Below are 26,382 nucleotides of genomic sequence, written 5' to 3'. Positions count from 1 at the left end.
GTCTATTCTATTATCTATATTTCTATGATTTCAATAGGTTTACTAGGGAGGATTGATAGTGTCAATTAAAACTGATATTCCTATTCAAGTCAACATTCTCGGATGTGTGGACCCCCAACCACCTTCGTGGAACCATATCAAATGTTATTCCCACTTTAGTACATTTATCCGACAAAACATGACACCCACCCTGTATTCAAGAGCATGTTGTGTCTCAACCGATGGCGGGCAGAGCACAAACACCTTAGATGATGTCGAAAATACAACATGCAGTATGTGAATAAGTAAAATATTGAGTTTACACATTATTTGATGTGACTTTAAAAGGTTAAAAACTATTTGTTGTGTGTATATATATATATATATATACACATATACACACACATATATAAGAAATTATAAAATACTTTGACAACCCTGTTTGTAAGGTTTAAAATGCTATCAATCTCAACTGTTTATTTTTTCCAGTGAGGAAGACATGGATGTCTCATGGTATGGTGGGGTATGCAAAATGGCTCAACGTTGAACACCTTTATTTTGTACAGTACCAGTCAAATGTTTGGACACACCTACTCATTCAAAGGTTTTTCTTTATTTTTACTATTATCTACATTGTAGAATAATAGTGAAGACATAAACTATGAAATAACACATGGAATCATGTAGTAACCAAAATAGTGTTAAACAAATCAGAATATATTTGAAATGTGAGATTCTTCAAAGTAGCCACCCCTTTGCATGATGACAGCTTTGCACACTCTTTGCATTCTCTCAACCAGCTTCACCTAGAATGCTTTTCTAACAGTCTTGGAGTTCCCACATATGCTGAGCACTTGTTGGCTGCTTTTTCTTCACTCTGCGGTCCAACTCATCCCAAACCATCTCAATTGGGTTGAGGTCAGGTGATCGTCAGGTGATCATCTGATGCAGCACTCCATCACTCTCCTTCTTGATCAAATAGCCCTTACACAGCCTGTAGGTGTGTCGGGTCATTGTCCTGCTGAAAAACAAATTATGCGCACACCAGATGGGAAGGTGTATCGCTGCAGAATGCTGTGGTAGCCATGCTGGTTAAGTGTGCCTTGAATTCTAAATAAATCACTGACAGTGTCACCTGCAAAGCACCCCGACACCATCACACCACCTCCTCCATGCTTCACGGTGGGAACCACACATGCGGAGAAGATCTGTTCACCTACTCTGCGTCTCACAAAGACACATCGGTTGGAACCAAAAATCTCAAAATTGGACTCATCAGACCAAAGGACAGATCTCTGTAATAACACATATTGAATCATGAAGTAACCAAAGTCTTAAACAAATCATTTTAGATTCTTCAAAGTAGCCACCCTTTGCCTTGATGACAGCTTTGCACACTCATGGCATTCTCTCAACCAGCTTCATCAGGTAGTCACCTGGAATGCATTTCAATTAACAGGTGTGCCTTCTTTCCTTCTTAATGCATTTGAGCCAATCAGTTGTGTTGTTACAAGGTAGGGGTGGTATACATAAGATAGCCCTATTTGGTAATACTACGGCAAGAACAGCTCAAATAAGCAAAGACAAACGACAGTCCATTATTACTTTTAGACATTAAGGTCAGTCAATCCGGAACATTTCAAGAACTTTTAACGTTTCTTCAAGTGCAGTCACAAAAAACAAGTGTTATGATGAAACTGTCTCTCATGAGGACCGCCACAGGAAAGGAAGATCCAGAGTTACCTCTGCTGCAGAGGATAAGTTCATTAGAGTTACCAGCCTCAGAAATTGCAGCCCAAATAAATGCTTCAGAGTTAAAGTAACAGACACATCTCAACATCAAACTGTTCAGAGGAGACTGCATGAAATCAAGCCTTCATGGTCAAATTGCTGCAATGAAACCACTACTAAAAGGACAGCAAAAATAAGAAGAGACTTGCTTGGGCCAAGAAACACAAGCAATCAACATTAGACCGGTGGAAATCTGTCTTTTGGTCTGATGAGTCCAAATTAAATATTTTTGATTTCAAAAATATCTTTGTGAGACACATAGATGATCTCTGCATGTGTGGTTCCCACCGTGAAGCATGGAGGTGGTGTGATGGCCTGGGGGTGCTTTGCTGGTGACACTGTCTGATTTATTTAGAATTCAAGGCACACTTAACCAGCATGGCCACCACAGCATTCTGCAGCAATGCGCCATCCCATCTGGTTTGCGCTTAGTGGGACTATCATTTGTTTTCAACAGGACAATGACCCAAAACACACCTCCAGGCTGTGTAAGGGCTATTTGACCAAGAAGGAGTGATGAGTGCTGCATCAGATGACCTGACCTCAATCCAATTAAGATGGTTTGGGATGAGTTGAACCGCAGAGTGAAGGAAAAGCAGCCAACAAGTGCTGAGCATATGTGGGAAATCCTTCAAGACTGTTGGAAAAGCATTCTAGGTGAAGCTGATTGAGAGAATGCCAAGAGTGTGCAAAGCTATCAAGGCAAAGGGTGACTACTTTGAAGAATCAGAAATCAAAAATATTCTTTGATTTTGTTTAACACTTTTTTGGTTACTACATGATTCCATATGTGCTATTTCATAGTTTTGATGACTTCACTATTATTCTACAATGTAGAAAATAGTAAAAACAAAGAAAATCCCTTGAACGAGTAGGTGTGTCCAAACTTGACTGGTACTGTTTGTTTTGGCCTTCAGGTCCAAAACGTCACTTGCTGATCACTTTTACAATGGGCAAAGAAGTATTGAAGAAGGTTCCATTCGTGTCAAAAGGGATGCTGTCAAAAAGTGATTGAATTTAAATTGATCTACCCATGTGATGGATCCCACACACACACAATAGTAAAGCAAGGAAGTGTTGAGCACAGTCGATAGTGTGACTGATAGCATTTCCCTCTAAAGGAACGATTTCTCGGAGACTCTTCCACCAAGCAGCGTCCTGCCATCCCAAGCTACAGAGGGGAAAGGCAGACGGGGGGCTGCTGTGCTGTGGGGTAGGAAATCAAAGTTCCATTGCTTTCCACTGCTGAGTCTGTCTCCTTAGCTCCTGCTGCTTGGCCACCTATCATCCTTCCTGGAGCGGCAGCTTAATAAAGCCTCCATGGAACGCTCTTCTGGGTCGAGGGTCACTAGCACATATGGAGAGGTAAATCATTCATAAGACATTGATAGTTATCAGACCTTTAAAAAGAGCTAGATTCTATCCCTTTCCCTGGTCCATGGAACACTTTGTTTGGGTAGAGGCCGGCACTTAGCTGATAACTATCAGTTACCTATGAATGACTTAACTACGTCAATCAGAGTGCTAGTTTCTCTCCCCCTTCAGCGGGTTGCAAAGTACATTCATGCTGTCGCCAGCGGCTCCATGACCCCGTCAACACTGGGATTAGAGACTCCTGCAAGGGATTCCATTTGCCCTCCCTTAATGTTTCCCTCGTGCGTCAGCACTGTTACCACAGGCCTTTTTCTCTGTTAACCTCCTCATTCTCTCATAACAGTCTAGCCCAAACTGTCACAGCCTCCCCTCTCAGCTGAACCAAACCCTCCAGCACCCCCCTCTCCCCAGCTCAGGGCCAGGGAGAACTTCCCTCCTTCCTCATCTCTGCTCAGACCTGCCAAGTTATCTGAAAAACTAAAACTAGCCCATCTGGGCCACACCAAGAGGAGCGATCAGGAGGGGGAGCCACAGCCTTTAACCCCTTTAGGCCCCATTCTCCTCAGAAGCACACTACATGTCCAAAAGTATGTGGACATGTGCTCGTCAAACATGTCATTCCAAAATCAATCATGGGCATTAATATGGAGTTGGTCCCCCCTTTACTGCTACAACAGCCTCCACTCTTCTGGGAAAGCTTTCCACTAGTTGTTGCAACATTACTGCGGGGACTTGCACTGGTATTGGGCGAATAGGCCTGGCTCGCAGTCGGCGCTCTAATTCATCCCAAAAGCGTTCGATGAATTTGAGGTCAGGGCTCTGTGCAGGCCAGTCAAGTTCTTCCACACCGATCGACAAACCATTTCTGTATGGACTTCGCTTTGTGCACGGGGGCATTGTCATGCTGAAACTGTTGCCAAAGTTGGAAGCACAGAATGGTCTAGAGAATGTAATTCTACGCTGTAGAGTTAAGATCTCCCTTCACTGGAACTAAAGGGGCCTAGCCCAATCCATGAAAAACAGCCCCAGACTATTATTCCACCTTCGCCAAACTTTACAGTTGGCACTATGCATCGGGGCAGGTAGCATTCTCCTGGCTTCCGCCAAACCCAGATTCATCCGCCGGACTGCCAGATGGTGAAGCCAGAGCCAGTTTGGAACTCGGTAGTGTTGCAACTGAGGACAAACGATTTGCACGCGCTGCCGCTTCAGCACTCGGCGGTTCCGTTCTGTGAGTTTGTGTGGCCTACCACTTCACAACTGAGCCGTTGTTGCTCCTAGACGCTCCCACTTCACAATAATAGCACTTACAGTTGACTGGGGTAAGCTCTAGCAGGTCAGAAATTTGACTAACAAACTTGTTGGAAAGGTGGCATCCTATGACGGTGCCAAGTTGAAAGTCACTGAGCTTTTCAGTATGGGCTATTCTACTTTCAATGTTTGTCTACGGAGATCGCATGGCTGTGTGCTCAATTTTATCCACCTGTCAGCAACGAGAGTGGCTCAAATGGCTGAATCCACTAATTTGAAGGGGTGTCCACATACTTTTGTATATATAGTGTATTTTGGCTGTCACTACAAAATTACTTTCACATTGTAGCCTTGCCTTGCGAAGGTATGCTGGACATATTTATGCTGTTATACTTAGCGTTATTCCAGGAAGGAAAATGACTAATATGACTAATAATCTCAGAAGGGGGCTGAATCATTAACTTGACTAGGAGACTTTTGCTAAATCACATTCCTGCATGTTGCTTAAAAAAATATTGAGGCACACAGAGATAATTAGCAATCAACACAACACTAAAACTCACTGCGTCTACAACTTCAACTTAAATCCGACACTTTCAGGGAACCGAAGTCGAGGGCTAGAAACGATTCTGTCATACCTCAGAAGAAGAGACCGCTCTGGGCGTTTATCTCCTTTCCCACTGTATGTCAGTCTCTTCCAGAATGTGCAGACTCCAGTACAAGTACATGGAATGCATTCTAGTGGGTCACATGCCAAAGAGAGGAGCTTGGCCTCGTGATGTTTGGATGACTTCAGAGATTTACCACACAGCCGCTCTCCTCCTCCGTCAGAGCATCTGCTCAGCTATAATGGGTCCCAATTTAAGTGTAAAGTATGAAGAGAATAAGAAAACATACTTAACAGAAAACAGTCTCACACGTTAAACATTCACAAGCCAAGTCATATGATAACCACCACCAAACTACGCTTGAACTAGCTAACAAAATCCTAATTCGTGCACCCCACTCAGTCTCTTGCTGATCACTATAACCAATTCATATATGGACGATTCACATTAGTCCCATGACTGGGGAGGCAGGACAGTTTAATAAAGGGAAGTTGACTGAGCAGGGGACTAGCTCCCTCTACTGCGGCAATTATTTATGAGAGGAAGGCATAAATCAAATTGTATTGGTCACATGCTTCGTAGATAGCAGGTATTTGACGAAATGTGAAATGTTTACTTACGGGTCCTTTTCCAACAACGCAAAGTTAAACATAAGATGAAATTGAAAAAAATAGTGACACGAGGACTAAATGTACAGTAAAAAAAACATGGCATATATATAAAGGGAGTACCAGTACTGAGTCAATGCGCATGGGTATGAGGTAGCCATGTAATGTACATATAGGTAGGGGTAAAGTAACAAGGCAAGCCACTAACAGGATAGATAAGACTGTAGCAGCGTAATGAGTCTATGATACGAGTCTATGACTTGGATGGCTGGAGTCTGACAATTTTTAGGGCCTTCCTCTGACACAGCCTGGTATAGAGGTCCTGGATGGCAGGGAGCTCAGCCCCAGTGATGTACGGGGCTATACGCAATACCCTCTGTAGTGCCTTGCGGTCGGATGCCAAGCAGTTGCCATACCAAGCGGTGATGCAGCCAGTCAAGTTGCTCTCGATGGTGCAGCTGTAGAGCCTTTTGAGGAACCGAAGGCCCATGACAAATCTTTTCAGCCTCCTGAGGGGAAAGAAGCAATGTGCCCTCTTCACGACTGTGTTGGTGTATTTGGACCATGATCAATCCTTAGTGACGTGGACACAGAAGAACATGAACGCTTGACTCGCTCCACTACAGCCCTATCGATGTGAATGAGGGTGTGCTCGGCCCTCCTTTTCCAGTAGTCCACGATCAACTCCTTTGTCTTGCTGACATTGAGGGAGAGGTTGTCGTCCTGGCACCACACTGCCAGGTCTCTGACCTCCCTAGGCTGTCTCAATGTCGTCAGTGATCAAGCCTACCACCGCTGTGTCATCGGCGCACTTAATGGTGTTGCCTACCCTCACCACCTTGGAGCGGCCCGTCAGGAAGTCCAGGATCCAGTTGCAGAGGGAGGTGTTCAGTCACAGGGTCAGTAGTTTAGCGATGAGCTTCAAGGGTACCATGGTGTTGAACGCTGAGCTGTCATCAATTTACAGCATTCTCACATAGGTGTTCGTTTTGTCCAAGTGGGAAAGGGCAGTGTGGAGTGAGAGAAATTGTGTCATCTGTGGATCTGTTGGGATGGTACACAAATGATAAACTAACAGCAAGAGCTGTTTGCATGTATACAAATCATTTCCATGTTCATGACTTTTACAGGCCCATCTTGAGGGTAGCAAATCTAGTATGGTTTCCTTTTGAGAATATATGAAGACATGGATTTTTGCATCAATATGTACAGAGGTTTATTTGTGATTTTTCAAAACATTATATACTACATACAATGCACATAAATCAATGTACAATGGATCAACTTCAGAAGAATAAGAGAAACACAAAAACAGCCGGCGATTGAACAAAGACAATGGTTTTACTATCAACTAGAGCATTGATATCATTAACAAACACCAAGATCGTTGAAAGACCGTGTGAAGCATTGAGTCATGAGAATGACATGGTGTGCATGTATAAAAAATGACTTATCTTGGGACTTTGAGATTAATTACAATGATTGATTACTAAATGAGAAATGGTCTGGCTACCAGAAGTCCGTCAACAAAAATGTCCAACAAAGTACACCAGTGTATGTTGTGTTTTTGGACCAGTCACAAGATCAACTGATGCTTCATCATCAACTAAATACAATAATATTGACCTAAGAAAATGTAATCAAGGAGAGCAGTGGGGATTAAAAGCCAACATACAGAAAACTCAAAGACACACACTCCTTGCTAACAACTATGTACTGTCCTCCAACAGGAATAAAGCAGTCCAGATTCATAACAGCTCACACCACCTTCCATTCCAGTAATACTTCCCGACATGGACATCGTAGTCATTTAGCAGATGCTCTTATCTAGAGCGACTTACAGGAGAAATTAGGGTTAAGTGCCTTGCTCAAGGGCACAGACAGATTTTTCACGTAGTCAGCTCTGGGAATCGAACCAGTGACCTTTCAGTTACTTGCCCAACACTCTTAACCGCTAGGCTACATCCGTTAGACAGGAGAAAACATAGGCCCTAATAACAACTACATTAGCATAGCACGGCCCTGAATATAATAACTAACCTAATAACAAGTACATTAGCATAACAAGGCCCTGAATATAATAACTAACCTAATAACAACTACATTAGCATAGCCCTGAATATAATAACTAACCTAATAACAACTACATTAGCATAGCCCTGAATATAATAACTAACCTAATAACAACTACATTAGCATAGCCCTGAATATAATAACTAACCTAATAACAACTACATTAGCATAGCCCTGAATATAATAACTAACCTAATAACAACTACATTAGCATAGCCCTGAATATAATAACTAACCTAATAACAACTACATTAGCATAGCCCTGAATATAATAACTAACCTAATAACAACTACATTAGCATAGCCCTGAATATAATAACTAACCTAATAACAACTACGTTAGCATAGCACGGCCCTGAATATAATAACTAACCTAATAACAACTACATTAGCATAGCACGGCCCTGAATATAATAACTAACCTAATAACAACTACATTAGCATAGCACGGCCCTGAATATATTAACTAACCTAATAACAGCTACATTAGCATAGCCCTGAATATAATAACTAACCTAATAACAACTACATTAGCATAGCACGGCCCTGAATATAATAACTAACCTAATAACAAGTACATTAGCACAGCACTGAATATAATAACTAACCTAATAACAACTACATTAGCATAGCCCTGAATATAATAACTAACCTAATAACAACTACATTAGCATAGCCCTGAATATAATAACTAACCTAATAACAACTACATTAGCATAGCCCTGAATATAATAACTAACCTAATAACAACTACATTAGCATAGCACGGCCCTGAATATAATAACTAACCTAATAACAACTACATTAGCATAGCACGGCCCTGAATATAATAACTAACCTAATAACAACTACATTAGCATAGCCCTGAATATATTAACTAACCTAATAACAGCTACATTAGCATAGCCCTGAATATAATAACTAACCTAATAACAACTACATTAGCATAGCCCTGAATATAATAACTAACCTAATAACAACTACATTAGCATAGCCCTGAATATAATAACTAACCTAATAACAACTACATTAGCATAGCCCTGAATATAATAACTAACCTAATAACAACTACATTAGCATAGCACGGCCCTGAATATACTAACTAACCTAATAACAACTACATTAGCATAGCACGGCTGAATATAATAACTAACCTAATAACAACTACATTAGCATAGCCCTGAATATAATAACTAACCTAATAACAACTACATTAGCATAGCCCTGAATATAATAACTAACCTAATAACAACTACATTAGCATAGCCCTGAATATAATAACTAACCTAATAACAACTACATTAGCATAGCACGGCACTGAATATAATAACTAACCTAATAACAACTACATTAGCATAGCCCTGAATATAATAACTAACCTAATAACAACTACATTAGCATAGCACGGCCCTGAATATACTAACTAACCTAATAACAACTACATTAGCATAGCACGGCCCTGAATATACTAACTAACCTAATAACAACTACATTAGCATAGCCCTGAATATAATAACTAACCTAATAACTACATTAGCATAGCCCTGAATATAATAACTAACCTAATAACAACTACATTAGCATAGCCCTGAATATAATAACTAACCTAATAACAACTACATTAGCATAGCCCTGAATATAATAACTAACCTAATAACTACATTAGCATAGCACGGCACTGAATATATTAAAAGTAAAAAATGTCCATCTGTTATATTTCACACAAATATACTCAACCAAATCCTCTCCACAGAGCAATGCAGTCGACATGAATGGACTAAAACCTGTCAGGTGAGACAGTGTATATAGACGTGTTATGTTGGCCTTCTGTACATCCCCACCCCTGAAACTAAAGCGTCACCTCAGCTTTAAAGATGTGAAGCATATTTGCGTCTGGTAGATCCTCATTTAAAATGTGCTTCCCGGTAGGGGTGAGCTGATGGCATGTTCTCCTAACCCATGAAGATTGATAATAAAATAAAACTGAGTTGTGAAAAGCCATTTGAACATGGTCTTAAATAAGAATTTAAAAAATGTGTTTCATTAATAAACCCCTGATATTTATTGTCCCAAAATAAGGCTCTGGATTCTAGGCACACCAAGGTAACTGAGCTATAATGTGCATTCAATGTTAAACGACTGGTGATTTGCTATAGTGATCATCAGTAATAGATTTCAGACAAAAGCCAGAGCAGAGGAGACAAACAAGTGCATCATTGGCAAAAACTGCTGGTGAAATAGAAGTGCATATTGAGTCTGTGCACATACTGTAGTACTGTATGCGTTTGTAGTACTGTATGCGTTTGTAGTACTGTATGCGTGCGTGTGCATGTGAGCAAGCGCATATTAAAAAGAGGTAGCAGAGGACAATCAGAGCAAAAATAAAAAGATTCCAAACAGTGCGCAACATTCATGCGATTACTCAATCTTTCCTGATCTCTCTCGATCATAAAGAAAAACTTCCACGTTTCTCAAGAACGTAGGTAGATAACTGCCCAGCCTCATCAACCATCACCACAAAACAACTGACACACACGTTTTCATTGAATCCTTTACAGAAACCCATTTAAAACGGTATGCTTAGTTGGTAAAGCACTGTGCTACCATGGGGCTGTGTCCTTTACATCCACGTGATACAAAAAAGCCCTGGATTGCAGAACCATGAGCTACAAGGGGCAGTAGAGGGCAGACCGAGCCGGTGACTGAGCAGCTGGCTGCAAAGCAGACATCGAAACCATCAAGACAGGATATAAACATGATAAGCGGTTCATAAGAAAATCCATCAATCTTGACACTACGACATCATACACACACACTATGCAGATCGCTAACTGAGGCCTCTAGCGTGGAAGTGATGTCAAAATACCCCGGTTCACAAGCTGTTCCATCCCAGTTAGCATAAATGGGTTGAACACTTAATACAAAGATGAGCCGTTTCAGCCCCCCCCAACAGACAGACAGACAGACGTGGAGTAACAACCGTCTCCTCTTGATCTGGAGGCTTATTTTGAGGTGTGTTGAGATAAATCATCCAGCATTTGAGAAGTAAAATGAATAAATACAATGAATTAGTATTAAAATAAGAAAAGATGAAACACAATCATGCCAAAAATACATGTGCAAAGGGAGAGGTAGTTTGTTTTGTTTAAAACAGGGCTCTATACAATGAACTAACAAGGATTCAGCTTGCTTCCCACATCACCAGAGCAATACAACAAAGCCACCAACAGCAGCAGCAACCATACAGGCCAAAATATAGGCAATATGTGATCAGTGCCTCATCAGGAACCTGTCTGCAATAATCGACTGATCTTAACAATACATTGAAAGAAGAAAATGTATTACCTTCATGTATTATTTTAGCCAATCCAGGTGACGTCAAAGTAAACCTAAAAAAGGTAATGATCACAGAAGCCCTGCCTGAACTCAGCCATGGTGACAACATGATATACATATTATTACGGAGTCATTCCTCGGCCTCGCTTATTCCTCAAAAATAAAAATATTGATTAGGACAGGACTTTTGACTGTGACAGCGGGAACCATAGATTTAGATTAACGGACTCTTTGTTTACATTGTGGACCGTTTATATCGCCTGCCTCTTTTACACATGATTATCGCGCTGCGATTAGAAAAACAGACAATGGATCCATATACATGGCCTGCAACACAGCCCTCGAGGCAGTTTTTCTTCAAAAGAACCTGGCAACTTTTTGATTGATAAAAAACAGAACACTGCAGAAGTTGCTGAAGAAACGTCATGGTGTGTGTGTCACATGTTTGGTTCCCTTCTATTCTATTATGAAAGTGTTCAGTTTCATTGAGGTATCTGTTAAATGTTTAACAGGGTTTTGTAAGGCTACTGAGGTGGAGTTGCTGACCTGCATTGGGAGAGGGGTGCAGTTTTTGGGCCGGTCTTTCTGAGCCAGCTTGGCAGCAGGCAGAGAGAGCTCTTGGAGGAGTTCCTCCCATCAGAACCCCTGACCCGATCTTTCCTGCATTCGTTTAAACGGATTTATGTATATGTGATAGAATGCAACAACAAAAGAGTATGCTTTCTCCACAACACCTGGTCTACACACAGTGGGGTCTGGACATTGCTGCAATGGGAGAAAATATCAGACTTTGGCTCAGGAGCTCTGTACACTGCACTTCTGTGATTCTTACTTTCTATACACTTCTATACAGTCACTCCTTTATTCACACCTGAGCCCACCTCCCCAAACTCTCATCACTGGATCAGTTCAGTGTTAATCACTTCCCAAGTAAGAGACGTCACACCTTCCATCGGTGTGACATATCCAAAGCCGCTGCTCACAAACTCCGTCCCATCAGCTCTTGATGCACTACAGCTGTTGAGTTGGTCCTGAATGGATGCCGTCGCATTAAAGCTATGAAGAGTGTCTGCCAGGCTGGCTGGCGTGTTGGAGAGAGAGGCATGTCCGCCACGACGGCGACTGATTGGCCTTTATCCTTGTCTGTTTGAGTTGAGGTAGTGTTAGTAGTAAAGAGCATGAACAAGATTGTGTTGTCTTTTTCCTGGTTCTAACAGTATGGTAGCTTTACAGAGCAGCTTTACAGAGCAGCTTTACAGAGCAGCAGGTTGAGTCAGAATGTCTCCTCAGTATGTGGAAAGATTTTGGTGCAGCGGCATGAACGCTGATGTCAGGAAACACAATCTCAAATCGAATAGTTTTTTAGAGTTTGCACACCCCCAAAAAAGTGTGTGTATATATATATATATATATATAGCTGTCAAAGCTCATCAAGACCTCAAAAGAGGAACATAAGAAAATAGCTCATCTCATATTTGCATATATCACCAGAGCATTCTTCCCAACAACTGAATCATCTTAGTATTTGCCTATTTCTTTCCTTATTATGTACAGAAATAACAAGTGGTATTTACAGACAACGACCACAAGAGGGTGACCAAGACCTGCAGACGGCGTGAGCGGAAACACACTCGTGATGTGCTGAACCTTCAACCCACTAAGGCCATAACATGGCTCTCAAACAGAAACTGGTGGGGGTGACATTGTAATTGTATTGTACCATGAATATAATTTGATCAGGCATGAAGAGCATCTGCAGATTTGATTAAAAAGGTTTTAGTAGTTACTACAGTAATTATTACATCATTACAAACAGGTTTGACCAGCGATGACTCCCCCTCTTGATTGTAAGCTTGCGTACGTACTACTCAAAATGTATATTGTACAATTAACAATATCAGGCTAACTTCTCCCTGAGGCAGGGCAGTTGTCACCTTAACAGGTTAGTTTAGCCATCTTATTTTAGCTAGTTTAACCAATAATAATAAAACATGTTTCTCTTTACTCTTATGAAGGAAAGAGGTTTTAAATGCCAAATGTGTATATTTTGAAGTTTGAAAGGGGGCAACAGAACCAAATTGTTACCAAATGATCCACATATATCCTGTGTGTAGCCGACACTTTCCACAATACATTAATGGAGCCTTAAACAGATGTCAGTCCCACTACTAAACACTTCGTCAGAGCCTGTACTCAACACCCTTTTGTGGTCATTCACTATTCTCACACAGAAACAAAAATAAAATAAAAAAAAGGTCCCTTGCACTCTACTCGGGGTGTATTTGTGTGTGCGTGCAATTGAAACACCCCACGTCAATACATACACACATTCATATGCACACAAATTGGGGCCTACATATATACACAGAGGACTACTCAACCACTTGTTTTAGTAGAAACAACCTTAAATATAGACATTAGCTTGCATGTATGTATATGCAGTACCAGTCAAAGGTTTGGACACACCTCATTCAAATGTTTCTTTGTTTGACTATTTTCTACATTGTAGAATAACAGTGAAGATATCAAAACCATGAAATAACACATAGGGAATCATGTAGTAACCAAAAAAGTGTATAAAAAAAATTAAAAAAAACATTTGTATTTGAGATTCTTCAAAGTGGCCAACCTTTGCCTTGACAGCTTTGCACACTCTTGGCATTCTCTCAAACAGCTTCATGAGGTAGTCACCTGAAATGCATTTCAATTAACAGGTGTGCCTTATTAAAAGTACATTTTTGAAATTCCTTTCCTTCTAAATGCGTTTGAGCCAATCAGCTGTGTTGTGACAAGGTAGGGGTGGTACAGAAGATGGTCTTTTACCAAATAGGGCTAAGTCCATATTATGGCAAGAAAAGCTCAAATAACAAAGAGAAACGATAGTCCATCATTACAAAAACCATCAAGCGCTATGATGAAACTGTCTCTCATGAGAACCGCCACAAGAAAGGAAGACCCAGAGTTTCCTCTGCTTATCCTCTGGATAAGTTCATAAGAGTTAACTGTACCTTAAATTTTCATCCCAAATAAATGCTTCACAGAGTTCAAGTAAGACACATCAACATCAACTGTTCAGAGGAGACTGAGTGAATCAGGCCTTCATGGTCAAATTGCTGCAAAGAAACCAATACTAAAGGACACTTAAAAGAAGAAGAGACTTGCTTGGGTCAAGAAACACGACCAATGGACATTAGACCTGTGAAAATCTGTCCTTTGGTCTGATGAGTCCACATGTCAGATTTTTGGTTCCAACCCGCCGTGTCTTTGTGAGACGCAGAGTAGGTGAACGGATGATCTCCGCATGTGTAGTTCCCACCGTGAAGCATGGAGGAGGAGGTGTGATAGAGTGGGGGTCTTTTGATAGGTGACACTGTCGTAATTTATTTAGAATTCAAGGCACACTTAACCAGCATGGCTACCACAGCATTCTGCAGCGATACACCATCCCATCTGGTTTGCACTTAATAGGACTATCATTTGTTTTTCAACAGGACAATGACCCAACACACCTCCAGGCTGTGTAAGGGCTATTTGACCAAGGAGAATAATGAATGCTGGATCAGATGACCTGGCCTCCCCAATCACCCGACCTCAAACCAATTGAGATGGTTAGGGATGAGTTGAACCGCAGAGTGAAGGAAAAGCAGCCAACAAGTGCTCAGCATATGTGGGAACTCTTTCAAGACTGCTGGAAAAGCATTCCAGGTGACGCCGGTTGAGAGTATGCCAAGAGTGTGCAAAGCTGTCATCAAGGCAAAGGGTCACCCGAATACTTGGAAGAATCTAAAGAATAAAATAGATATTTTATTTGTTTAACATTATTTTGGTTAGTACATGATTCCATGTGTGTTATTTCATGGTTTTGATGTATTCACTATTGTTTTACAATGTAGAAAATAGTAAAAATAAAGAAAAACCCTTGAATGAGTAGGTGTGTCCAAACTTTTGACTGGTACTGTATATTTATAGTTTAGTTATAAATACATTCTGTTTGAAATTCCCTTTTTCTTATGAACGGGAAATTACAACCTTATCGAAGCCCCTTCCTCCTCTATTTATCCATAATACCCTGATTAACCCAACAAAACCTTTTCTGTGACAGTGTGACTTTCCGGTCCATTCCGCTATTCCCCCTCAGAGACCCTGCCATCACCCCCATCGCTGAGCCCTCTATCCAGCAACTCAACAAATGAACTCCCGGGGGTCCTCACGGGAGGGATCGTCTGTCCATATCTTCCAACCAGAGGTGTGGTGGTGGGGGTCGGCGTGGCTGCTAGGACACCTCGCTCCCAAACACCTCCAGCACCAGCGGGGTGAGCTGCATGCTGTGCTCGGGCTGGAAGGACAGCGAGCGGTACTGTTTGGAGTGCTCCTCGTTGAGGCTGCGCAGGTCGGCAAGCTTCTGGATCATTCTGGCGTAGAGCAGCCGTCCTCCCGGGTGGTTCACCCTGATGTAGGCCTGGAGCACCTCTGACAGACTGTCCTGGAGATCCTCAATCTTAGCGTGGTCCTGCACCCCTGGACGATCTACATTGAGGGGAGGAGGGAGAGGCTGTCAAAAGGAGTTAAGAAGAGATGGGAATGCACACAAACACACCATACAAACATACAGTGTACAAAACATTAGGAACACCTTCCTAAAATTCAGTTGCACACCCTTTTGCACTCAGGACAGCCTTAATTTATCGGGCCATGGACTCTACAAGGTGACGAAAGCGTACCACAGGGATGCTGGCCCATGTTGGATGACTGCAATGCTTCCAACAGTTGTGTCAAGTTGGCTGGATGTCCTTTGGGTGGTGGACTATTCTTGATACACACGAGACACTGTGGAATGTGAAAAACCCAGCAGCATTGCAGTTCTTGACACACTCAAACCGGTGCACCTGACACCTACTACGATTGGGGCTCCCGAGTGCCACAGTGGTTTAAGGCACTGCATCTCAGTGCTAGTGGCACCACCACATACCCTGGTTCGATTCCAGGCAGTATCACAACCGGACGTTATTGGAAGACCCATAGGGCGGTGCACAATTGGCCCAGCATCGTCTGGGTTTGCCCGTAGTAGGTCGTCATTGTAAATAATAATTTGTTCTTGCCTAGTTACATAAAGGTTAAATAAAAATAAATACAAATATCCCTTTCAAAGCCATACATACACAATCATGTCTCAATTGTCTCAAAATCCTTCTTTAACCCATCTCCTCCTCGTCATCTACACTGATTGAAGTGGATTTATCAAGTGACATCAATAAGGGATCCTAGGAACACCTGCTGACCAGGTGAAAACTAATGTTTTGTACACTCAGTATAACCAAGCACACACACACAAACACAGATGCCAGCGGTCAGGTAGATACCTGGAGACAGCAGGCAGATGGCCATGAGCAGCACGTGTTCCTCCTCATGGAGCTGGAGTTTCTTCAGGCCCACCTGGAACTTCACTAGCGGCTCCAACAGGTCCAGAGTGTGACCCGCTACAGGGAGCGGCAGACAGGGGGTGAGTGTGTGTTCATGTGATTTGACATAGTGATTGAACTACAGTGCCTTCAGAAAGTATTCATACCTCCACATTTTGTTGTGTTACAGCCTGAATACAAAAACAATTAAATATATTCATCATTTTTTCAACCATCTACACACAAAACCACAATGACAAAGTGAAAACATGTTTTCAGAAAAATGAACGCAGGAATCAAATTTAGATAAGTAGACCTACTCATACCGTGTGTCAATACTTTGTAAGAGCATCTTGGGCAGCTATTACCGCTTTGAGTCGCCTTGGGTATGTATTCATCAGCTTTGGGATTTTCTCCTATTCTTCCTTGCAGATTTTCTCAAGCTCAAATCAAATCAAATGTATTTGTCACATACACATGGTTAGCAGATGTTAATGCGAGTGTAGCGAAATGCTTGTGCTTCTAGTTCCGACAATGCAGTAATAACCAACAAGTAATCTAACTAACAATTCCAAAACTACTGTCTTGTACACAGTGTAAGGGGATAAAGAATATGTACATAAAGATATATGAATGAGTGACGGTACAGAGCGGCATAGGCAAGACAGTAGATGGTATCGAGTACAGTATATACATATGAGATGAGTATGTAAACAAAGTGGCATAGTTAAAGTGGCTAGTGATACATGTATTACATAAAGATGCAGTAGATGATATAGAGTACAGTGTATACATATGAGATGAATAATGTAGGGTATGTAAACATTATATTAGGTAGCATTGTTTAAAGTGGCTAGTGATATATTTTACATAATTTCCCATCAATTCCCATTATTAAAGTGGCTGGAGTTGAGTCAGTGTGTTGACAGCAGCCACTCAATGTTAGTGGCTGTAGAAGTTTGTGAGTGCTTTTGGTGACAAGCCGAATTTCTTCAGCCTCCTGAGGTTGAAGAGGCGTTGCTGCGCCTTCTTCACGATGCTGTCTGTGTGGGTGGACCAATTTAGTTTGTCTGTGATGTGTACACTGAGGAACTTACTGTTCCATCGATGTGGATAGGGGGGTGTTCCCTCTGCTGTTTCCTGAAGTCCACAATCATCTCCTTAGTTTTGTTGATGTTGAGTGTGAGGTTATTTTCCTGACACCACACTCCGAGGGTCCTCATCTCCTCCCTGTAGGCCGTCTCGTCGTTGTTGGTAATCAAGCCTACCACTGTTGTGTCGTCCGCAAACTTGATGATTGAGTTGGAGGCGTGCGTGGCCACGCAGTCGTGGGTCAACAGGGAGTACAGGAGAGGGCTCAGAACGCACCCTTGTGGGGCCCCAGTGTTGAGGATCAGCGGGGTGGAGATGTTGTTGCCTACCCTCACCACCTGGGGGCGGCCCGTCAGGAAGTCCAGTACCCAGTTGCACAGGGCGGGGTCGAGACCCAGTCGTTTAGCTCAGTTACCTTAGCTTTCTTGGGAACAGGAACAATGGTGGCCCTCTTGAAGCATGTGGGAACAGCAGACTGGGATAGGGATTGATTGAATATGTCCGTAAACACACCAGCCAGCTGGTCTGCGCATGCTCTGAGGGCGCGGCTGGGGATGCCATCTGGACCTGCAGCCTTGCGAGGGTTAACACGTTTAAATGTTTTACTCACCTCGGCTGCAGTGAAGAAGAGGCCGCATGTTTTGGTTGCAGGCCGTGTCAGTGGCACTGTATTGTCCTCAAAGCGGGCAAAAAAGTGATTTAGTCTGCCTGGGAGCAAGACATCCTGGTCCGTGACGGGGCTGGTTTTCTTTTTGTAATCCGTGATTGACTGTAGACCCTGCCACATAGCTCTTGTGTCTGAGCCGTTGAATTTAGATTCTACTTTGTCTCTATACTGACGCTTAGCTTGTTTGATTGCCTTGCGGAGGGAATAGTTACACTGTTTGTATTCGGTCATGTTTCCGGTCACCTTGCCCTGATTAAAAGCAGTGGTTCGTGCTTTCAGTTTCACGCGAATGCTGCCATCAATCCACGGTTTCTGGTTTGGGAATGTTTTAATTGTTGCTATGGGAACGACATCTTCAACGCACATTCTAATGAACTCGCACACCGAATCAGCGTATTGGTCAATGTTGTTGTCTGACGCAATACGAAACATATCCAGTCCATGTGATGGAAGCAGTCTTGGAGTGTGGAATCAGATTGGTCGGACCAGCGTTGAACAGACCTCAGCGTGGGAGCTTCTTGTTTTAGTTTCTGTCTGTAGGCAGGGATCAACAAAATGGAGTCGTGGTCAGCTTTTCCGAAAGGAAGGCGGGGCAGGGCCTTATATGGGTCGCGGAAGTTCGAACAGCAGTGATCCAAGGTTTTGCCAGCCCTGGTTGCGCAATCGATATGCTGATACAATTTAGGGAGTCTTGTTTTCAGATTAGCCTTGTTAAAATCCCCAGCTATAATGAATGCAGCCTCAGGATGTATGGATTCCAGTTTGCAAAGAGTCAAATAAAGTTTGTTCAGAGCCATCGATGTGTCTGCTTGGGGGGGAATATATACGGCTGTGATTATAATCGAAGAGAATTCCCTTGGTAGATAACGCGGTCGACATTTGATTGTGAGGAATTCTAAATCAGGTGAACAGAAGGACTTGAGTTCCTGTATGCTTTTGTGACCACACCACATCTCGTTAGCCATAAGGCATACGGCCCCGCCCCTCTTCTTACCAGAAAGATGTTTGTTTCTGACGGCGCGATGCGTGGAGAAACCAGCTGGCTGCACCGACTCCGATAGCGTCTCTCCAGTGAGCCATGTTTCCGTGAAGCAAAGAACGTTACAGTCTCTGATGTCCCTCTGGAATGCTACCCTTGCTCGGATTTCATCAACCTTGTTGTCAAGAGACTGGACATTGGCGAGAAGTATACTGGGGAGTGGTGCACGATGTGCCCGTCTCCGGCGTCTGACCACAAGACCACTTCGTTTCCCTCTTCTACAAAGTCGTTTTTTTGGGTCGCCGGCTGGGATCCATTCCGTTGTCCTGGGTGAAAGGCAGAACACAGGATCCGCTTCGCGAGAAAGTCATATTCTTGGTCGTACTGATGGTGAGTTGACGCTGCTCATATATTCAGTAGTTCTTCTCGACTGTATGTAATGAAACCTAAGATGACATGGGGTACTAATGTAAGAAATAACACGTAAAAAAACAAAAAACTGCATAGTTTCCTAGGAACGCGAAGCGAGGCGGCCATCTCTGTCGGCGCCGGAAGTTAGATGAGGAGCGGTGGTGAACAGTAATCTCCAAGTCATTCCATAGATTTTCAAATGGGATTCAAGTCTGGGCTTTGGCTGGGCCACTCAAGGACTTTCATATTCTTGTTTTGAAGCCATTCCAGAGTTGTTTTGGCTGTATGGGTGTGCAGAGCTCATCAAGGCAAAGGGTGGCTACTTTGAAGAATCTCAAATATATTTTGATTTGTTTTCTACAATAATGAAATACCCTTGAATAAGTAGGTGTCCAAACTTGACTGGTACTGTGTGATGTATTGTTGTCTCTACCTTCTTGCCCTTTGTGCTGCTGTCTGTGCCCAATAATCTTTGTACCATGTTTTATGTTGCTACCATGTTGTTGTTATTTTGCTACCATGCTGTGTTGTCTTAGGTCTCTCTTTATGTAGTGTTCTGTTGTCTCGCTTGTTGTGATTAGTGTTTTGTCCTATATTAATATTGTATTTATTTTATAATCCCAGCCCCCGTCCCCACAGGAGGCCTTTTGGTAGGCCATTATTGTAAATAAGAATTTGTTCTTAACGGACTTGCCTAGTTAAATAAAGGATACATTTAAAAAAAGAGATCTGTATTTTATTTCAAATAAATGTGCAAATATGTCTAAAAACATGTTTTCACTTTGTCATTATTGGGCATTGTGTGTAGATGGTGTGAGAAACAATTTATTTCATCAAATTTGAATTCTGACTAACATAAAGTGGAATAAGGTGTATGAATACTTTCTGAATGCACTTTATGTAGTGTGAAGAGTATGAGTGCACACACACACACACACAGTGGAGCAAAAAAGTATTTTGTCAGCTACCAATTGTGCAAGTTCTCCCACTTAAAAAGATGAGGCCTGTAATTTATCGTACTCTTCAACTATGACAGACAAAATGAGAAAAAAAATCCAGAAAATCACATTCCCCTTGTTAAATCATGAATTTACTGTGGTTAATCACATTTCACTAGCCACACCCAGGCCTGATTACTGCCAGACATGTTGAATCAATCACTTAAATAGAACCTGTGTGACAAAGTGAAGTAGGCCAAAAGATCTCAAAAAGCAAGACATCATGCCGCGATCCAAAGAAATTCAGGAACAGATGAGAAATAAAGTAATTGTCTGGAAATGGTTAAAAAAGTTATTTCTAAAGCTTTGGGACTCCAGCGAACCACGGTGAGAGACATTATCAACAAATGGAGAACATTTAGAACAGTGGTGAACCTTCCCAGGAGTGGCCGTCCTACCAAAATTACCCCAAGAGCGCAGCGACGACTCATCCAAGAGGTCACAAAAGAACCCACAACAACATCTAAAGAACTGCAGGCCTCACTTGCCTCAGTTAAGGTCAGTGTTCATGACTCAACCATAAGAAAGAGACGGGGCAAAAATGGCATCCATGGCAGAGTTCCAAGGCAAAAACCACTGCTGACCAAAAATAACAAAGGCTCGTCTCACTTTTGGCAAAAAAACATCTTGATGAGCCCCAAGACTTTTGGAAAATATTCTGTGGACTCACGAGACAAAAGTTGAACTTTTTGGAAGGTGTGCGTCCCGTTACATCTGCTGTAAAAGTAACAGCATTTCAGAAAAAGAACATCATACCAACAGTCAAATATGGTGATGGTAGTGTGATGGTCTGGGGCTGCTTCAAGACCTGGACGACTTGCTGTGATTGATGGAACCATGAATTCTGTTCTCTACCAAAAAATCCTGAAGGAGAATGTCCGGCCATCCGTTCATGACCTCAAGCTGAAGCGCACTTGGGTTCTGCCGCAGGACAATGGGCCAAAACACACCAGCAAGTCCACCTCTGAATGGCTTAAAAAAATAACAAATAAAATAAAGAGGGTTTTGGAGTGGCCTAGTCAAAGTCCGGACTTGAATCCAATTGAGATGCTGTGGCGTGACCTTAAAAATGTGGTTCATGCTCGAAAACCCTCCGATGTGGCTGAATTAAAACTATTCTGCAAAGAAGAGTGGGACAAAATTCGTCCACAGCGATGTGAAAGACTCATTAGCAGTTATCAAAAACGCTTGATTGCAGTTGTTGTTGCTGAGGGTGGCACAACCAGTTATTAGGTTTAGGGGGCAATTACTTTTTCACATAGGGCCATGAAGGTTCGGATAGCTTTTTTCCATTAATAAATAAAATCATCACTTAAACTGCATTTTGTGTTTACTTGGGTTATCTTTGTGTAATATTAAAATGTGTTTGATTACCTGAAACATTTAAGTGTGACAAATGTGCAAAAAAATAAGAAATCAGAAAGGGGGCAAATGCTTTTTCACAGCACTCTACATATACATATGTGTGTGTGCGCCTCTGTCTCACCCTTGGTGACGTCGGTGATGCAGTACTTGAAGTCAGGGCTACCACCACAGCTCCAGGACATATCCTCTATGTTGAAAGACTGGTTGGAGCGTAGCATAATGATCTCGATGGCACTTGACTTGAGCAGTGCGATCTGGTCCTCAGCAGTCAGCCCTCTGGAAACACAATAACATGTACTGAGCCAAACATGCAGTGTGACAGGGTGCCCTTACCCATCACCACATCACACAGAGGGCCTCTTGTCGGATTCGATTATACCAGCTGAAGAATGAGGCAATAGGAACCCGTTTCTCCCATTGTGCGATTCAGTCCAGATTTAAAGATTGGGTTCCATTGGTAGCAAAAGATGGGGGAATCAGCATAACACCATACCCAGGCTGGAATCTTGAAGCCCATTGGATAATGCCTGTATTTTACTTCCTAACAAAACAAAGTAGTTCTTATCCTTGAAACTGGAATTGCAGGATTGTCTGAAAACAAAATAATACTATTTCCATCTCATACTAATTTTTTTGTACCCACAGACATGTCTTCTGACAGGATGAGTGAATCAGCACTGTTCCCTAGAATGTTCTAGGGGAGGAGAGAAACAGGAAGGACAAGATGTACAATGGATTATATGGTTACCAGGACGACGGCATTCCATTGTTTTCTTTTGAGCATGAGCACACAGGGGCATGCTGTTCTTTCCCTCCACCCACATCTCTCCCCATCCATATTCACACACCCGTACCAAGGTTAACACCAAACTAGAAAATGACATTACCTGAGGTAAATGTGTGTACTTGCTAGTCTTGAAGTATATGGTTGTGAAAGAGTAGTGGTAGTGAGAAAATGGAGGCACACACCAAGAAATTTAGGGGCACAATGAAAATATTTGAGGTAATAAAGCTAGAATCCTTCCTTTTTCTCGGGCACACTGGTGCTCCAAAATTTAAATATCAGGTCGAACACCAAAATATTTAGGCACATATGCACCTAAAATGGTCACACTAAACTGGTTGTGACTGCAGCAGTACTATGGTTTTCATAGGCCAACTGGTTAGTATTGGCAAAGATCTATATACTAACAGGATACTGGACTGACTGCTCTAACTATGGGAATACGTCTGCAAAGGCGGAAGGCAGGTGGGAGACGGCAGGATTAGTCGGGAACATTCTAGCCAATGAGAGGGCAGATACACGCGTGAACAACATGCACAACTCCGATATAAAGTAGTTTGTCTCAAAGTTGCCGTAATGCCACGTGCGCACAGTCACAAAAACCTTAAATTCTATTCGATCAAATAAACCTTGCGTAGCAAATTAGCAATTCAATTTTATGTTGCCCATTAACCTCCATACAAAAAAAAAATCCCCAGTTCCACAGGTTAACCTTGTATTTTCACATAGACAGATTGTCACTTTGTCTCCTCTTCTCTAGTTATAGTGAGCCAATTTGGGGGTGGTTTGTAGATGTGGAGATATTATAGCGGCCTATTTTAGTAAGCTTGAGTGAATACTACTAGCATCATAAGCCATGTGTGTTTTTACAAAATCTATTCTAGCACTTAAAGTGCTAGTAGACTACATTGGGTTTACATTTTTCAATTACAGCATTATTTAATCTGCAGTTATTATTCTGCTATGTATTCTGTTAAGAATAATATTTACATTATAATAATATCTTCCAATTACAACTATTATGTCTTAACTTTTAAAATAATGCAATCTAATAGCTTCCAAAATGCAAGTAGGTATATGTATCTGTCCGATAACATGTTCTGATGGAATAGCTTGTCCTGCACTTTGTAAAACCCAGTGCATTGACAGAATTTTTTAAAGACATTGGTCCCTTTCTAAACACAGCAATGTGAATGCAAAGAAGTGAGTAGTCACTAGAAGCGAGCAGAGTTTTTCCCATTCAAACCTATAGCCACAACATTTGCATTGGGATATATGCAAACGTTGTTGTGCGTAAAGTGGTAACAAAACTTTTTTTCCCCTCGCAAACTGAAGACGGGTAGCTTTTACAGTTGTTTTGGTGCTACAGGTGCCAGCAGAAGGTAAATAATAAGATAAAGTATGTCCGATTTATTAAGTTGTTTTGCTTTCAGCACGCACACCTAATTACAGGGAATCTTGATCCGCTGTGCCCGTACAGCACCTCTGACTGCTGGGGAACAGGCAGTCTCCCTGCCAACGACTGACGTCATGAGCCACACTAACACAGGCTGCCAGGCAAACACAGTCAGCCGGGTCATTCTAAACAGATCCTGTAACTGAATGGGAATCCTGAATACATGCAACACCAACTGATATGGCTGGTGAGAGAGATCCGTTTACACCTGTGAGCTAACCCTTCCTCACAAATACAGGTTTCAGCCATTTGCCTGAATGCTTTCTGAGACCGAAGTTCAAATAAGTACTGTAAGCACAGCGCATAGGCTTTGATAGTTCATGGAGATCAACTATTGGGGAGAGGGTGCAGGAATGACTCAAACGCAGGTCAGTAAAATGTACAATTTTCCACAGTATGAGAGTTTACCATTTCCCTATGCATATTTGACTTTGGCCTTTCCACATTTAATCATTTTGAGAACTCATACCCGCAGTAAATCAACTCTCTAGTGAGTCTATGAATGTTACATTTATCTGGCACACCCTTCCCCATGCCGAGGACATCATTACGGCTTTGTCAGAACCACATGTTATACATGAAACAACTTGTTGTGAATATGTATTCACGGCATGTTCTGTACAACATGTTCACTGACTGCATACATCTGGGGATGGATCAGGAGCCTTATTTGAACACGTCATGTGATGCAATCACTCTGTTCCAGCGTATTCCAGGAAGAGCACTGAGCAGTACTCGCCGGAGGCCCTACGTGTTTAGAAAATGGCCACACACACACACACACACACACACACAATAACACACTGTACCAAAGCTTGTAGCTATGCAATTAATGAAGTCGTCCACCCACAGAAATAACTACTAAAGGCTTAATGGACAGAAGGAGCCTATAAGATCAACATGTTGTTGTGTAATTGCCTAATTAAAAGATACAGAAGATGGTGGAGCAACCATTTGTTGCCCTTTAATGTACTATTGTTGGGCTCCGGGGTGAATTTTCTACTACGTACAATCCTAACTTGAACCATTAGTGGGCAAAATATAGAACTGACCCCAGACCAGAAGGCACATGATATGCAAAGACACCCACCTGAAGCCAGGGATCATCTTAGCGAAGCCAATGACCTTCTGGATGCTGTAACTGACCAGGTCAGCCAGGTGGGGTAACATGGAGAGCTTGGAGCCATCGTCCTCACTGGAGTCCGGGCTGCCTGTACTGTCCTGGTACATCATCAACAGACTGCTGAATTTCATCAGCTTGGTGTCCACCGACTCTACACAGGGAGAGAGAATAAAGGTGTTTAATGGAGATGGAGGAAAGAGAGGTGTTCAATAATAAAGAGAAAGGATAAATGTTAGTTCATGGGGAATGTGAACGAGGGAGAGATGTCAGTGGCAATAAATGGTTGCTAAGCAAAAGGGTGACAATGAAATGGTACAAAAGGCCATTCAACTCTTCCAGGGCCCAGTTTCCCAAAAGTGATGTAACTTAGGCTTATGAGTGCTTTAACGAGGCATCTTTCCTACAACAGCCGAAGATATAACATGCGTTTCCCAAAACACCACGCAAAGAGGACACTAAAAGTGCGTTGTTGGAGCATGTGTTGATACTGATTGGATCGAAAGAAAGGCAGTGCTTCTCTCAGATCATCTTTCTCAATTAAAATCTCATCTTAACATTTGTATTATTCACATTACCTACAATAGATCAGCTCCCAGAGAGATATTACCACCTACGGCTGCAAATATTGAGGTAGCTTACTCTAATGCTTATCCAATAAAATTCTAATGCTTACCGCACATTATGAAATATATTCAGACAGTAGCAAAACAGAACTACATTTATTGAACATTAAATGCATTTCAATATGATTGAAATAGGCCTGCAGTACTGCAGTAACAGTAATCATACCCCTAGACTGACACCAATTGTCGTGTTACAGCTGGATTTTTATTTAAATATAAATTTGACCAAATGTTATGAAAAGTACACTGCTCAAAAAAATAAAGGGAACACTAAAATAACACACACCTAGATCTGAATGAATGAAATATTCTTATTAAATACTTGTTTCTTTACATAGTTGAATGTGCTGACAACAAAATCACACAAAAATGATCAATGGAAATCAAATTGATCAACCTATGGAGGTCTGGATTTGGAGTCACACTCAAAATTAAAAGTGGAAAACCACACTACAGGCTGATCCA

At 42.0% G+C, this 26,382-nt stretch overlaps 1 protein-coding gene and 1 long non-coding RNA gene across 8 annotated transcripts in view; both read right to left on the bottom strand.

Annotated features, from left to right (window-relative positions):
- Window positions 1–6,802: 6,802 nt before the first annotated feature.
- LOC139368633 (uncharacterized) lies at window positions 6,803–9,223 on the bottom strand. Of its 2 annotated transcripts, none has more exons than XR_011627003.1 (2): window positions 9,206–9,223; window positions 6,803–7,651 (listed from the first exon to the last, which is right to left on the bottom strand). It is a non-coding gene; the product is annotated as an uncharacterized lncRNA (long non-coding RNA). The 2 variants fall into 2 exon arrangements; XR_011627004.1 differs by lacking the exon at window positions 9,206–9,223 and adding an exon at window positions 7,701–7,755.
- Window positions 9,224–12,783: 3,560 nt separating this feature from the next.
- LOC139368632 (vitamin D3 receptor A-like) overlaps window positions 12,784–26,382 on the bottom strand; it is a 94,418-nt gene continuing 80,819 nt past the window's right edge. For 5 of the 6 annotated variants that reach the window (XM_071107744.1, XM_071107743.1, XM_071107741.1 and 2 more), the window contains 4 exons: window positions 25,262–25,445; window positions 22,053–22,207; window positions 16,381–16,497; window positions 14,229–15,547 (listed from right to left, as the gene is read on the bottom strand). In XM_071107744.1, the coding sequence (XP_070963845.1) occupies window positions 15,294–15,547; window positions 16,381–16,497; window positions 22,053–22,207; window positions 25,262–25,445 (710 nt within the window). In that variant the 3' untranslated portion in view covers window positions 14,229–15,293. Of the gene's footprint in view, window positions 15,548–16,380; window positions 16,498–22,052; window positions 22,208–25,261; window positions 25,446–26,382 lie in introns of all 6 variants that reach the window. The other variant, XM_071107742.1, reaches the window with a different exon arrangement.

This window comes from Oncorhynchus clarkii, chromosome 16, assembly GCF_045791955.1.
Source record: "Oncorhynchus clarkii lewisi isolate Uvic-CL-2024 chromosome 16, UVic_Ocla_1.0, whole genome shotgun sequence".
NCBI classification, from domain to species: domain Eukaryota; kingdom Metazoa; phylum Chordata; class Actinopteri; order Salmoniformes; family Salmonidae; genus Oncorhynchus; species Oncorhynchus clarkii.
The sequence above is the reverse complement of the archived record's forward strand: the minus strand, read 5'-3'. Positions and strand labels throughout refer to the sequence as shown.